Source organism: Mus caroli, unplaced genomic scaffold, assembly GCF_978045245.1.
Source record: "Mus caroli unplaced genomic scaffold, Mus_caroli_1 scaffold_4, whole genome shotgun sequence".
In the NCBI taxonomy this organism is placed as follows: domain Eukaryota; kingdom Metazoa; phylum Chordata; class Mammalia; order Rodentia; family Muridae; genus Mus; species Mus caroli.
This window is the reverse complement of record NW_028227259.1, coordinates 138,450,141-138,464,652: the sequence shown is the minus strand read 5'-3', so window position 1 is coordinate 138,464,652 and position 14,512 is coordinate 138,450,141. Positions and strand designations below refer to the sequence as shown.

General features: G+C 47.7%; 1 protein-coding gene across 10 annotated transcripts in view; it reads left to right on the top strand.

Annotated features, from left to right (window-relative positions):
* Gtf2i (general transcription factor IIi) overlaps positions 1–14,512 on the top strand; it is a 77,928-nt gene that overhangs the window by 20,903 nt on the left and 42,513 nt on the right. For 8 of the 10 annotated variants that reach the window (XM_021164001.3, XM_085837238.1, XM_029477117.2 and 5 more), the window contains exons 4-9: positions 4,172–4,306; positions 6,535–6,718; positions 6,855–6,883; positions 10,494–10,548; positions 10,910–10,953; positions 14,185–14,262. In XM_021164001.3, the coding sequence (XP_021019660.1) occupies positions 4,172–4,306; positions 6,535–6,718; positions 6,855–6,883; positions 10,494–10,548; positions 10,910–10,953; positions 14,185–14,262 (525 nt within the window). The remainder of the gene's footprint in view (positions 1–4,171; positions 4,307–6,534; positions 6,719–6,854; positions 6,884–10,493; positions 10,549–10,909; positions 10,954–14,184; positions 14,263–14,512) is intronic. The other 2 variants (XM_029477118.2, XM_021164000.3) reach the window with 1 other exon arrangement.

Here is a 14,512-nt window from a genome sequence, read left to right as displayed (position 1 = left end):
TTGGGGTTTTTATAGGGCAATTTGGTCTCTCCCCTTGCCCCTACGGGTCCTGGTTAGACACCAGCCTCCAAACCTTCCTGCTGTTTCTCTTGGAGGTTTTCTGGGAACAAGCATCCAGCATCTCAGGGCCTGCTCACCTGTGGTCCTTTAGCCCTTCTTCATTTCTCCCTCCCTGCTGTTAGGGGCAGGTGATGACCTCTAGCTGCTTCACGGTAGAATCTGTGTGTACAGGTCCAAGAGAAAGAGCACTCTCATGATGTGGCTCCTGGGGCTGGTTCAGGGTGCTATGGCAACATTGTGGTAGGTACCACAAAGATGGAGGTTTCAAGGGCTCTATCTTCAGGACCAGCTATAGAAATGTAGTGGAGAAGAGAATGCTAGAGGCTACTACAGTAGCCTAGCTGGGGTGATTGTTCCCAGGAAAGTCCCGTATGTGGTGAGCAGTCAGTCTGAGTGATGAGTCCCGGGTCTGATTTCATGCACTCCGGTAGCTGTTGGCGTGGCTAACGCCACAGGGTATAGATAGCTTCTCCAGAAGGAGAAGGAAGACAGTTCTCCGTTTGCAAACAGAAGCAGGCCTCTGTCTTTAGCCTGCAGGTAGGCACTGCGGTGTTGAATTGGGCTGTGGTCATGATGTCCTGTTATCTGAGTAGCATTTTTCTTATCGAGAAGAAAATCACTAGAGAGGAATAGTTGCCTAAATAATAGCTCACATGGATTAAAGCCTGATGCCCAGGGAGTGGGAGCCCTTACACTGTTAAAGGAACGCTCCAGCCATCCTCCGAGCCTGTGCTTTCCTCCGTGGGCCAGAGCTGCCACTTCATGGGTTTACTTCAAAGGCCACCACATAAGGATCTGGTCCTCAGGGCTCCTATGGGCTTGAGAAATGTCTGTCTCAAAGGCCGTACTTGATCATGGCTTGGCATGAAATCATGGGACATTTTCCTCTGTATTGACCCTCTTCTTTGTAAGCTAGACCTGGTTAGAGTCACCAGGTGGGGTCTCTGTGGCCTCTCTGAACAAGAGGACAGTATATACATATTTGCTCATTCATTCACTCATTGTTATTTTGAGACAGGGTTTTTCCTGTTGTAGCCTTGTTTGTCCTAGAACTCACTCTGTAGACCAGGTTGGCCTCGAACTCAGAGATCTACCTGCCCTTGCCTTCTGAGTCAAAGGCGTGAGCCATGCCCCCAACCTCAGCTGTGACTCCCCAGTTTTTGGACATTTTGAGAGATGCCCTAGTCCTGGGGACCTACTTAACTATGGAAGGCAAGAGGGGAAATGTCCTCTCTTTTGATCTCTCTGACAGAATTAGCATAGCCTCTGACACCTAGAAGGTCACTCATGCCCATCTGGTTCTTGTAACCACTGTGCCATAGTTAGATAAAGCTTGGACAAAATGAAGCAGATAAGCTTTGCTCCTGTAAGCCAGTCCTTGTAATAGTTACTGAGAGTAGACCAATAATTCCTTGATTTAAGCAGAAGTTATCAGTGTATTGAACTTTGACCTTTTGCATACCTGATAGAACTTGCATACCTGGAGCCATCTTGTGAGACAAATCACACTTACAAATAAACAGTCAGCAAGCCCAGCTAGGATGCTCTTTTATGGGTCGGTACAGCTGATGGGTTTGGAAGATGTTCTGTGGTACTGCCTTAATAAAGAACCGTGGAGGGCTGGTGAGATGGCTCAGTGGGTAAGAGCACCCGACTGCTCTTCCGAAGGTCCAGAGTTCAAATCCCAGCAACCACATGGTGGCTCACAACCATCCGCAACGAGATCTGGCGCCCTCTTCTGGAGTGTCTGAAGACAGCTACAGTGTACTTACATATAATAAATAAAAGAACCGTGGAAGCCCAGCTACATAGCTGATAAGTCAGGAATACCTGTGTGCCTGCTGTTAAACTGGGGTGCTCGCTCGGCATGTTCCGGGGAAAGCTCCGAGAACACCAAGGCCATCTTTATTTGGTACTTTGAGTGATGTAGCCATCTTTATGTTTTGAATGCGTGTAAGAAACAGATACACTAAAGGCATTGCTCCTCAGTCAAACTGAACCTAGTGGGTTGTACCAAATAGGAGATTTGCCATGGAGTCCAGTGCCAGCTGGCTGGACCCACGGCTGACTGTGCTCCTTATACCTGGGATAGGTTTTCCCAGGGGAGTCTCATCAGCTGCTGCGTCTTGGACTGGGAACCGGGATTGATGAGCTTTCCTTTCAGAATCTTTAACTTTTATAAGGTTAGGGTTAGGGTTAGAACACCAGAGAGAAGGTAGAGAGGGTTTTTTGTTTGATTTGTGAGGTCTTTCTGTGTATCCCTGGCTGGCCTGGAACCGACTCTGTAGACTAGGGTAGCCCAATCTCCCCAGGGTTAAAGGCATGAGCTCCATGCCCAGGCATTAGAGAGCTATGTGTTATGTGCTACAGTGTTATATCAGTAAGTATGTGAACCCTGTGGACAGGGTCAGGGGATGCATGCGAACGGTGCTGTGCCAAGGCTAGGGCAGCAGCAGCAGCCACTGCGTCTATGCTAAATCACACTCAGACAAAGCAAAACCATAAAACCTGTCTGTAAGATCCAAGCTCGAGGGGCCCGAGGGTCAGCAGTGCTCGCAGATAGCCTTGTTTAGTTAATTCATTTAACTCCGTACTGTTCCTTCTTCTGTAAGGAAGTTCTGTCTTCTTCCTTCTTACCTCTTTAGCCAGTCTCATTGTGCAGGCTTTGAACTCTGTTCCTGCCATCTTGGCCTCCAGAGCATTTTTAGTCCTTCTGGGGTTGGGGCTGGCAGTGTCTCAATGCTAGGGCACCTGGGTATTATACAGGGAATTCTGTGTCCATATCCCTAGGACAGAAAGGATGCTGCATTCCACCCGTGTCCATACTTACAATCTTGGTATCTTGATTTTTTTTCTGGTAAAATTTAAACCCTTGTTATATGTTAGTTCATTTATTTATGTAGACAGGGTCTCATATGTGACCTCAGACTTGCTTTGCAGCAAAGGAGGACCTTGAGTTCTCGGTTCCCTTGGAGGTTGAACCCCGAGTTCCGTGCATGATTGGCAAGCACAGCTGAGCTCCGTGCCTAGCCCTGGTGTCTTGAGCTACAGTCTCCTGTGGCACCCTTGGATGACTGCCAAACCGCCTTTTTTTTTTTTTTAAAGATTTATTTTTATTTTATGTATGTGAGTTTTTGTGTCTCCCCATGTGTCTATGGACCACATGTGTGCACTGCCCACAGAGGTCAGAAGAGGGCAGTGAATTCTTTGGAATGGGAATTCCAGAGAGTCTTGGGCCTTCCTGTGGGTGCTGGCAGTGCTCTTAGCTGTTGCACAGTCTCTCCAGCCCCTGACCTCCAATTCCTGATCTTCCTGGCTCTCCCTCCCCAGTGCTGGGATTGCAGGTGTAAGCTTCTCACCTAGCTAAGTGTTTATTGTTAAAAAGTTCCTTTATGGGCTAGTGAGATGGCTCAGTGGGTAAGAGCACCCGACGGCTCTTCCGAAGGTCCAGAGTTCAAATCCCAGCAACCACATGGTGGCTCACAACCATCTGTAACAAGTTCTGGCGCCCTCTTCTGGAGTGTCTGAAGACAGCTACAGTGTACAGTGTAATAAATAAATAAATCTTTAAAAAAAAAAAAAGTTCCTTTATTCCTTTTCCCCTTGAGATTGTGTAACAAATTTGTTAGATTTATAGTGTCTGGGCAGGGTGGGTCATGTCTGTATACCCAGACTAAGGCACAGGACTCCTGAGAGTTCAAGACCAGGGGTGGCTAGATTGGCGTTTGAGGGAAGCTGGGCGATTAGTGCGGCAGAAGAGGAGGAAGCTGGAGGAGAAACATAGAAAAGTATCCTTACTAAGGGCCAAGCAGGTACTGACCAGCCAGCTCTCTAGGAAGAAGGACCCTCCACTGCATAACTGCCCCCAGCAGACAGCCTGTGGCCATGTCTATGGGGCATTTTCTTGATGGATGCTTAATATGGGAGGGCTCAGCCTACTGTGGGTAAGCCCTGCTCCTCCATGGTCTCTGCTGTGGCCTGCCTTGGGGATGTACTGTCTGTCACCCGAGAGCCAATACATTCTCTCCTGCCATAAAGGTGTTTATTGTAGCAACAGAGAAGCAGACTAGGACGGTGGATCTTAGCCTTGGTTTCACTGACTGTTTTACAGGTGTTGAAGAAGAAGAAAAGGCCGCCGAGATGCATAAGATGAAATCTACCGCCCAGGCCAATCGGATGAGTGTGGATGCTGTAGAAATTGAAACACTCAGAAAAACGGTGGAGGACTATTTCTGTTTTTGCTATGGTAAAAACACAGCACTTTAAAATTGGAGAAAAATACCTTATAAACTGGCATTTTCTTCTCTATAAAATTGTGTTTGTATGAATACACGTATGTATTTGTAGATGTGAGAGCTTTTGTGTGAAGGTCAGGACAACTTTGTGGAGTTGGGTCACCTTCCTGCTGGCGTGGGTTCTGGGAGTTGAACTGGCTGTTCTGTGGACAGAGTCTCTCCCACTGGGCCGGCCCTGGCCATTGTATGTTTCCTAAATGTGTAGATTTTATAAATGATTTGACAGGCATACTGTTTTACAAATTGAATAGGTTAATTTGTAAATTTAAGGAATTAAGTCAAAGAACTCAGAAATAAGTACAATGTAATTAATTAATCAATTATTGTTACCATTAGTGGGTAGGCATGATGGTATGTGAGTAGATCTCCCAGTTTCAGGTCAATCTGGTCTGCATAGTAAGAGCTTATCTCAGAAGACAAGAAAAAAAACAACAAATTCTAGTGTGTGTGGGGGGGTGGGGGGGTGGGGAGGTGGGGAGGAGTTAGCGTGCTTGCCCGGGGAGGTCAGAGGACAGCTCCATGGAGTCTGCTCTCCTACTTTAAGTGAGTTCTGGATTCAAACTCAGGCAACAAGGCTCTCCTGGCCAGGGCCTTTACCCTGTGAGCCACCCCCTGGCCTAAGAGTTACTGTTTTGGCGTTGATGCTTATCTTCAGGTCTCCACTGTGTCTGCTTTAGTCCTGTTGTAGGGTACAACAGAGCACCCTTTGTAATTATATATATAAAACAAATAAATATACAAATTATATAAGAGATCATCATTATAACCCAGGACCCCACTAAGAAGTGGCTTGACAAATGAAGTGCACCCCTCCTCAGCTCGTTGTTGTTATCCTAAGAGAGGGTCTCGCTAATCCTCAGGCAGGCTTTGAACTTTCTCTGATCCTCCTGCCTCAGCCTCCCACTTAGCTGGCCTTATAGATACACCATGCTGGCTAGACTGAGGTCTGTTGTGTACTTTGTATTTGACCCTTTGGACAGATTCCAGGTTCAGGAATGAGCTGATGTGGGACTCAAATGTTAATGTTTAAAGTGCTATTTGAAATACTATGTTAAGATAATGTTGAAGTCAGATATTATGACAATAGTCAGAATGCTTCAGTAAGCTCTTTTTATTTTGTTGCTGTTTTTATTTTTCCAGACAGGGCCTCACTATGTAGCCCTGGCTGTCCTGGACCTCATTCTGTAGACCAGGCTGGCCTCGAACTCAGAGATCTGCCTGCCTCTGCCTCCTGAGTGCTGGGATTAAAGGTAGTCCACACCACCACGATCTGCTTGTGATAAGATCTTGATGGGTTAGTTAGGTTAGTATATATGTCTGTGGTGCAAGTGTGTGTGTGTGTGTGTGTGTGTGTGGTATACCGTACCTGCTGTGTGCATTTGGAGCTCTTGTGTCTTTGGAATTGCTCTCTACCTTATTTATTTATTTATTTATTTATTTATTTATTTATTTAATGTACTTATTGTGATTGTACACATCTCGTGTGCCTGTATCCATGCATCACACAGTGTTATATGTGGAGATAAGAGGTTGGACAACTTGCAGAACTTGGTTATCTATTTCTACTATGTGGGTTCTGGGAATTGAACTCAGGTCCTTAGGCCTGGCAGCAAGCCCCTCTCACCTGCTTCACCATCTTGTCAGCTTTCCCTTACTGATTTTTTTAAATTAAAATTTTAAAGGAATTTTATTTGTATGACTTGTTTTGCCTGCATATTTGTCTGTGTTTGTCTGTGTACCATGTGTGTGCCTGTTGTTTGTGGAGGCCAGCAGAGTATGCTGGATCCCTTGGAACACACCTTACAGATAGTAGTGAGCTGCAGTGTGGGTGCTGGGGATCCAGCACAGGTCCTCTGGAAGAGCAGTGCTCTTAGTCACTGAGCCCATCCCCACATCCCCTTCTCACTTTTTGAGACAGGTCTTCTTTCTGACCCTGGAGCCCACTGATCGGCTAGGCTGGTAGCCAGGGAACCCTAGGATTTTTTTTCTTTCTCAACAGTGAGATTATAGTTACGAGTCCACACTGCCCCGAAGTTTATGTGGGTGTGGGAGACCTAAAATCGCATCCTCGTTAGATTACAATGGCTTTACGGATAGAGTTGGAGTCTTCCCAGCTGCGGGGATTCAGTTTTCAGTGTGAGCACGCGTGGGTCATGCTAATTCTATGATCCTCCCACAGGGAAAGCTTTAGGCAAATCCACAGTGGTCCCTGTGCCGTACGAGAAGATGCTGCGCGACCAGTCGGCTGTGGTGGTGCAGGGGCTTCCCGAGGGGGTCGCCTTCAAGCACCCCGAACATTACGACCTCGCAACCTTGAAGTGGATTTTGGAGAACAAGGCAGGGATTTCCTTCATCATTAAGAGGTGAGGTGCTTCCTCCCGTGTTGCCCGTCACAGATTGTTCATGTGTGTTCACCAGATCTGCACAGTTCTGTGTAATGCAGACACTGTTATGCTAGTCTTGAGTGTTCATCACGTTTCCTGTTTCCTTTCCATGCAGACCTTTTCTCGAGCCGAAGAAACACCTCGGTGAGTGTGTTACCTTGCTCTGGAGTTGGTGGGCTGGGTCCCCTTGCTCCGCGGTGGCGGGCTGAGTTTCTGAGTCAGGGTTGGTGAAAAGCCCGTGGCAGCTTCCTGAGGTGAATACTCCCCGTGGTGTTTGATGTTTCCGTCCACTCTGTCTTCTTCTCCCTGGTCCTAAGAATGACTTGGTTGACCTCAGGCCACTGGAATGGCAGAGCAGTGCTGAACACAGGAGTGTGTTCTGGACACCTTTGAGTTTAGATGTTAATGGCTATCAAGTGACCATGACCAAAATATGGCAGCCATATGTAAGAGCAGCCCAGGTCTTTGGAGGTTGAGGGTGATAGCAGCAGAACTTCCTCTAGGGTGACTTTGCCATTCCATGCCACTAAGACAGGTCAAGGCGAGGTAGTGGTACCCTCACAGCCATGTCTACCTGGCATGCATGCCCCTGGAGTTACAGCTGCGACCTGAACAGGGGCTTTTGTAGGAGCAGCGTACTCTCTTCACTCCTGAAGCTTGGCTCTGGAGTCCGCCCACCCCACTCTTGACTTTTTTTTTTTTTCCGAGACAGGGTTTCTCTGTATAGCCCCGGCTGTCCTGGAATTCTCTTTGTAGACCAGCTTGGCCTCGAACTCAGAAATCCGCCTGCCTCTGCCTCCCAAGTGCTGGGATTAAAGGTGTGCGCCACCACGCCCGGCTGATTTTTTTTTGTTTTAAGATTTTATTTATTCTGTATATATGAGTATACTGTAGCTGTCTTCAGACACACCAGAAGAGGGCATCAGATCCCATTACAGATGTTTGTGAGCCACCATGTGGTTGCTGGGAATTGAACTCTGGACCTTTGGAAGAGCAGTCACTGCTCTTAACTGCTGAGCCATCTCTCCAGCCCCAACTTGAAATGTTTTAAAGGTGATCCTCGGTACCATAGGAGTCCTTTCTACTACATAAAGATGGAAGGGAAAAGACAAATGGATCCGAGTTTGTGAATACACACGAGCGCGCGCGCACACACACATACACATGCACACACCTTTTTTTTCTGGGAAAAGATCCGGGGTAGTCAGCTTGGCCTTGGACTGACTGGAAGCTCAGGCGGCCGCAATGCCTCATCTTCCTGCCAGGCACGTGTAACCACATGTGACTTACACATGTTTTCTGTAAATGAAAAAAAATTAAATTAATTTAAATTTATCCATTTTAAGTGCAGAATACATTGTTTTTAGTAACTGTACGATGTTGGGGGACACACAGCTAGTGGGAGAGTCGTGGCTCAGTGTGGGAGGCTGAGTTCAGGCTCCAGCAATGGAAAAGCAGCGGCTGGTTGCTTCTCGTTTGGTTATTTTGAGCCAGAGTGGCCTCAAAGTCACACACTTCCAGCCTTGTCCCTGGCACTGGGATTGTAGGTGGCACCACGTGTCGGGGGCTCAGTGGGCGGTCTCCGTGATTTGCTTTTCTCCTGTAGCTGCTTGTGTCCTGGATCTTCTCTGACAGGCTGATTCCTTGGAGCTCACTCAACACTCACGATGCTGTAGTACAAAAAAAACCCCATTAACTAGCCTTGGGATGTGGACGCTCGCCTTGCTTGTGTCCCTCTCCCAGTGTTAAAGGTGTCCTGGTTTTGGGTGTCTAGTCTTTAATTTCCAGTGGTGCTAGGAGTGGAGCCCAGCGTGTCAGTGCCAGTCAGACGCTCCACTGCCCGCCACCGCCAGCCCAGTCTATTTTGAGTTTGTGCCCCACAGAATGTAGAGGCTTAAATTTGTCTTTGCATCTAGGTCTCCGTGAGAAGCGTGCTCTCTGCGTTGTCTTGGAAACTTTGCTGGAGTCAGCTGACCCTGACTCTATTTCTGTGTTTTCTTCACAGCGATGTGAGGGTGGAGACAGCGGTGTCCCTCTTCCTTTCTTGCCAGTGTCCCTTTTGTCACTTACCTTTTGGTCTGGCTAGGGTAATTACAAATAAGATCAAATACAGTGGCCGTAGTGCACGTCACCTTGAGGTCCATGTTAGGTCCTCTCCACGACTGTCCTCCATGTTAGGTTAGGCGAGCGTTCCTTTGCCTGCTCAGTGGGAAGGCAGCAAGTGTGTGGCTCATTTTAAAGATTGCGAGAAAAGCAGGGTTGTGGCACAGCCCTGGACTCCCAGCACTTTCGTAGCTGAAGCAGGAGGATGGAAAACGTGAGGCCAGTCCAGGCTACACAAAGAAAAAAAATTCACATTAAGTCACAGAAGTGGCACAGACAGGCTGCAGGACAGACAGCTCAGCAGGTAAAGGACACGTGTGCTACCAGGCCCGATGACCCCAGCTCCATCCCTGGGACTGAAGTGGGAGTGTGCATGGGTAAGGGCAGGGCCTTTGCTGTGAGATGGAAGGCAGAGGCAGGCAAGTCTGGAAGCTGGAGGGACAACTAGTCTTGACTACACAGACCAGCAGAAAAAAAAAAAAAAATACAAGAGAGTCTGCCTCAGTAAGGTGTCCTGAGCCCCTGACAGGCGCGGTGGGTGGTTGCTGGTCCTGGGGTGGGGGATGTTGGTCATAGTTTGTTAGTTGCCATGCTCAAAGAAGAAACAAAAGGGAAGAAATTAGGTTCAGGGGTCTCTCTCCCCTTTATCCTTTCTCTCCTATCTAGTGTTAGGAGTGAAACCATGGGGGGGAGGGAAGGGTGGGAGAAAAAAAGGACCCACAACGAATCAAAGACCAGCTGCAGGGTCTTGCTGCCTGGGTGGCCTGGGCCTTTTGCTATAGACCAGGCTGTTCCCAGACTCAGGGCAGGCCTCCCGCTCTTCCCCGCTGTGCTCCACACAGGCTGCTTGAGTCCAGGTTGCGATCTAGATGTAACCCAGACACGTTTGCTCATTCTTGTGGTGAGGGACATTTGGGCTGTATAGATTCTTGGCTCTTAAGTGAAGGGCTGTGTAGATTGGTTACAGGTTTAACCTCAACAGCACCCCTCCACAGTGCCGGTGATACAAGCCAGGGGCCTTGCACATGCTAGGCTATGCAAAGGTGAGACAGGGTTTTGCCGTGTAGTCAAGACTGGCCTTGAACTGTCTCAGTATCCTTAATGCCTGGATTCCCTATATACCTCCAAGGCTGGTGAGACAGTCCTTTTAGTTGCAGTATAATTCAACAGTTTACAGTGCACCACAGATTGGACGACTGATGATTATCTACTTGAGAGCATTTCTATCATATCTAACAGAGCCTCCACACGACGCATAGCTACTGACCTCCAATAGGGGTCAAATTTACATCAGCTTCTTACCTTATGCCACTCAAATGCTTTATTTCTGTTGCCAGCTTACTGGCAGAAATAAGTTTTTTCTGTGAAATGAAAACTGGATGAGTGAGTTCAGGACTGTTTATGCTTGCTCATCCCGAGACGTTTCTTCTCCGGGTCCCCCCAACCTCATCCTGAATCCCTCACGAGCCGGGGCATGGTATCATGAGCCCTAGAATCCTGACACGGTGGGATGAGAGAATGTGGAGTTGACGGACAGCCAGGGCTACACAGAGAAACCCTGTGTCAAAAACCAAAAACCAGAAAAACAGACAAGCAAACTGACAAGAACACCAACAAATGTCATTGAACCTGAATGTCCTTTGCTTTGTAGGTGGTCGAGTGCTGGCGGCCGAGGCTGAGAGGTCCATGCTGTCTCCTGGTGGAAGGTAAGCCATCCGTCCCCATACTGTTGTGACCCTGCCCCAGAGTTACTAAAAGCAGAAGGCTGAGGGCCACATCCAGAAGTGCAGGGTGCAGCACTTGGCTGCAAAAGTGTCAATTTTGGTTTTGTTTTAGAAATATCCTTACTTTGTAGTAGCCGAGGCTAGCCTTGTTTTGGGATACTCGTGCCCCAGCCTCCTAAGAGCTGGAGGCACAGGCGTGATGGGCACGGGAGTGTGGGCTTCAGCTCTGCAGCTGTGCACAGAGCCCTGGGTAGTCGAGGCTGGATGTCGGGGGAGCTGTTGACAGCTGTGCAGGTGCTTCTCACAGACGCACCCCATGACCCACATTTCTTCCTCCTTTCAGTTGTGGCCCCATCAAAGTGAAAACTGAACCCACAGAAGATTCTGGTATGTACTAGTACTCTTAGAAGCTATTATAAAAGAAAGGCATTTTCCTTAGTTAAGAAGGTTACAGTTTGAGTGGTTAGTTATCGAGTCACGTGCTGAGCAGACCTGGCTTCTGACGAGCTTCCTGCCTCAGCCTCGCTACTGCTCAGATTAAAGGTGGGACTATACTCAGTTTCACTTAGGAGGGGCCCCTAAGGGTTTCTTTATAATCAGTTAATTTTGTGCATGTGCCTGTGTGTAAATATATGGTATATTCCTATGTTGGGGTGGGAATGGGGTAGGAGGTTGTGTGCCTGTGCCTGCTCTGAGGAGGCCATCCACTGTCTTCTACTCTAACTCTTCCTCAGAATGCAGGCCTCGAGCCTGAAAGCTCAGTGATCTGTCTCTTGTTTCTGCTTCCCTCCGAGCTGGGCTGCAGGTATTGGGAGGCTTGGTTCACTTGTGATGGGAGTTCTGAGATACAAGCTCTGATGCTCAGGATTGTGGGGCAAAGATGGCTAACCACTGAGCTAGCTCTCTCAAGCTCCCTCGCTGGGGTCGCCGTTGTCGTTTCCTCACGGGGATGATGCTGAACGTTTCTTTCATGAACTTGCCAGTGTGTGTGTGTGTGTGTGTGTGTGTGTGTGTGTGTGTGTGTGTGTGTGAGAGAGAGAGAGAGACAGACAGACAGACAGACAGACAGACAAAGACAGAGAGGGAAGAGAGTGTGCATGCGTGGCGTGGTGTGCATGTTGGCATCAGACAACCTCATGTGCTGGTCTGAGCATGTGGCTACTGCAAAAGCTGGGCTGTCTGACCTTTGAGGGCCCAGGAATTCTCTGCCTCCCATCTTGCTGTAGAGATAGAGAGGTTTACAGACATGCACCACCTTGGCCCGCCTCACTTGGGTCCTGGGAGTTCAGACTGCAGTTCTAGGCTGTGTGGCAAGTGTTTGACCCAGGGAGCCACTTTCCCAGATCCTGTTTTCTCTCTTAACTGTGCTTACTGTTTGGTTTTTTTCCATTGTTGAAAGTTCTGCCTATATTTTGGATACAAGTCAGAAATATGGTCTTGCAGATGTTTCTTACAGCCTCTGATTGGTTTTATATTGTCTTTGAATCTTAAACAAATTTTAGTTTCTGTATTTTCAAGGTTGTGGAGTTTTTTTAAAAAAGATTTTAAAACATTTAAAAAAAATATTTATTTATTTATTTTATGGATATAAGTACTTTGTAGCTGTCTTCAGACACACCAGAAGAGGGCATCAGAACCCATTATAGATGTTTGTGAGCCACCATGTGGGTGCTGGGAATTGAACTCAGGGACCTCTGGAAGTCAGTGCTCTTAACTGCTGAGCCATGTCTCCAGCTCCCATTTCAAAACATTTTTTTACTCTTTAATTATCATTTTTTTCCTCCCTCCCTCCCTCCCTCCCTTGGTGGCAGGGTTTCTCCGCCGTATAGTCCTTGCTGCCCTGGAATACATTATGTAGCCCAGGCTGACCCTGGCCTTGCCTTTTCTTCTGAAAGTGCTGGGATTAAAGGTGTGCGCTACCTTGTCTGCCTTAGTTCATTTAACATTTGTATATTTGAGATTATAATGTAATTACATCATTTCTTCCTACCTTGTCCTTTGTCTAAACCCTTCAAGATATCCTGTTGTGCTCTCTCTACATTTCATGGCCTCTTTGTTCAACGTTGTCTCACACTCACACTTCAGTCTGTAAAGTTTAACACTCTATGGTTTTTTAAAAGATCTATTTATTGATTGATTGATTAATTGATTGATTGTATATGAGTACACTGTAGCTGTTTTCAGACACACCAGAAGAGGGCATCAGATCTCATTACAGATGGTTGTGAGCCACCATGTGGTTGCTGGGAGTTGAACTCAGGACCCCTGGAAGAGCACTCGGTGCTCTTAACCACTGAACCATCTCTCCAGCCCCCAAATAAAGGAATTTTTAAAGTTGGGATGGTGGCCCATGTTTTTGATCCCAAGTATTTGAGAGACTGAAGCAGACAGATCTCTGAGTTCCAGGCCAGCTTGGTCTATAGAGAAAGTTCTAGGACAGCCACCACAACACAGTAAAACTGTCTCAAAAGGGGAACAAAGTTGTATGTATTTGTCTCTGTATGTGTGTGTGGTTTTAAGTCCAGTGCAGTGCCAGAAGAGGGCATCAAAATTCCCTGGAGCTATAGTTACAAGGATTTGTGAGGCCAGGCAGTGGTGGCGCACGCCTTTAATCCCAGCACTTGGGAGGCAGAGGCAGGTGGATTTCTGAGTTTGAGGCCAGCCTGGTCTACAGAGTGAGTTCCAGCACAGCCAGGGCTACACAGAGAAATCCTGTCCCCAAAACAGACAAAACCAAAAAAACAAACCCAAGCATTTGTGAGCTGCCAAGGTGGGTGCGAGTGAGGGACTGAACCCAGGTCCAGTCCATACGTTCTCCCTGTAGCCATTTCCATTCACAGATGTCATTACAGTTTTTCTTGTCCCTCCTGCACAGGACCACCCCCATTCTCCCGCCCCTTTGTAGTTTACTGTTGTTGTGAGACAGTATGGCTCTGTGACTGGGTGTCCTGTAGCTCAGGCGGTTAGTTCTTCCTCGGCCTCCTTCCCAGGTGCTGTAGGTATCTCTCAGAACCAGGTACAAGGGTTTCTTTTTCTTTTTAACCGAGGAATTATTTGTCTAACCTAACATCAGTAAAGATTTGCAGTTAGGTTTCTTCTGGAGGGTTTATAGTGTTGGCTTTTAGCGTTTGATCTGTGATTGGTGGTGACGCTGGGGCTAGGCCTGTCCCTAGGTAAGAGTCTAAATCTTTCAGCTTGTGTGGGCGTGTTCAAGGCCTTCCTTCTGTGATGAGTCACGGAGTCTTTGCCAGGTAGTGTAGTTTTACTCCATCGAGAGCAGGGGTCCCTCTCTCCCACAGGCACCCTGTTTTAAAGTGACCTTCATCTGTTCAGACAGAGCAAGGTGAGGCAGCCACACTTCTTCCCTCCTTCTTACCTTTTCCCATAGAGCTGATTGAATTTTGCTGTGGAGCCTATGCAGGTTGGTTGGGTCTGTCTGTCTGTCTGTCTGCTTGCCTGTCAGTTGCTGAAACCGTGCCATGGTTTGGGTTGCAGATGACCTCGTTGAGCATCCACCTAATGAACGTTTGCCCTTTCAGAGTCTTTAAAGTGTGTGAGGCCTTGAGTGCACAGTGCCCTGGAGCTGTGACACACCGGAGACTGTCACTTGTTTTGTAGGCATTTCTCTGGAAATGGCCGCTGTGACAGTGAAGGAGGAGTCAGAAGACCCTGATTACTATCAGTATAACATTCAAGGTAACAATGTTTCATGCAGTCTCTGTTCCTGACACTCTGTGGCAGTTAAGGCTCTCTGAGCAAGTTCAGACTCTGCCATGGTGCCTGTTCCTGGTTCCCATTTCAGTCGGGAGGACGTGAGCTGGAGCTCATCTTCACCTGTACGGTTGTCGGGGTCATCTTAGTAATTTCATCTTGGCATGGTAGCACATGCTTGTATTCTCAGCACTCGGGAGGCCACGGCCAGCCAGATATATATATATATATATAT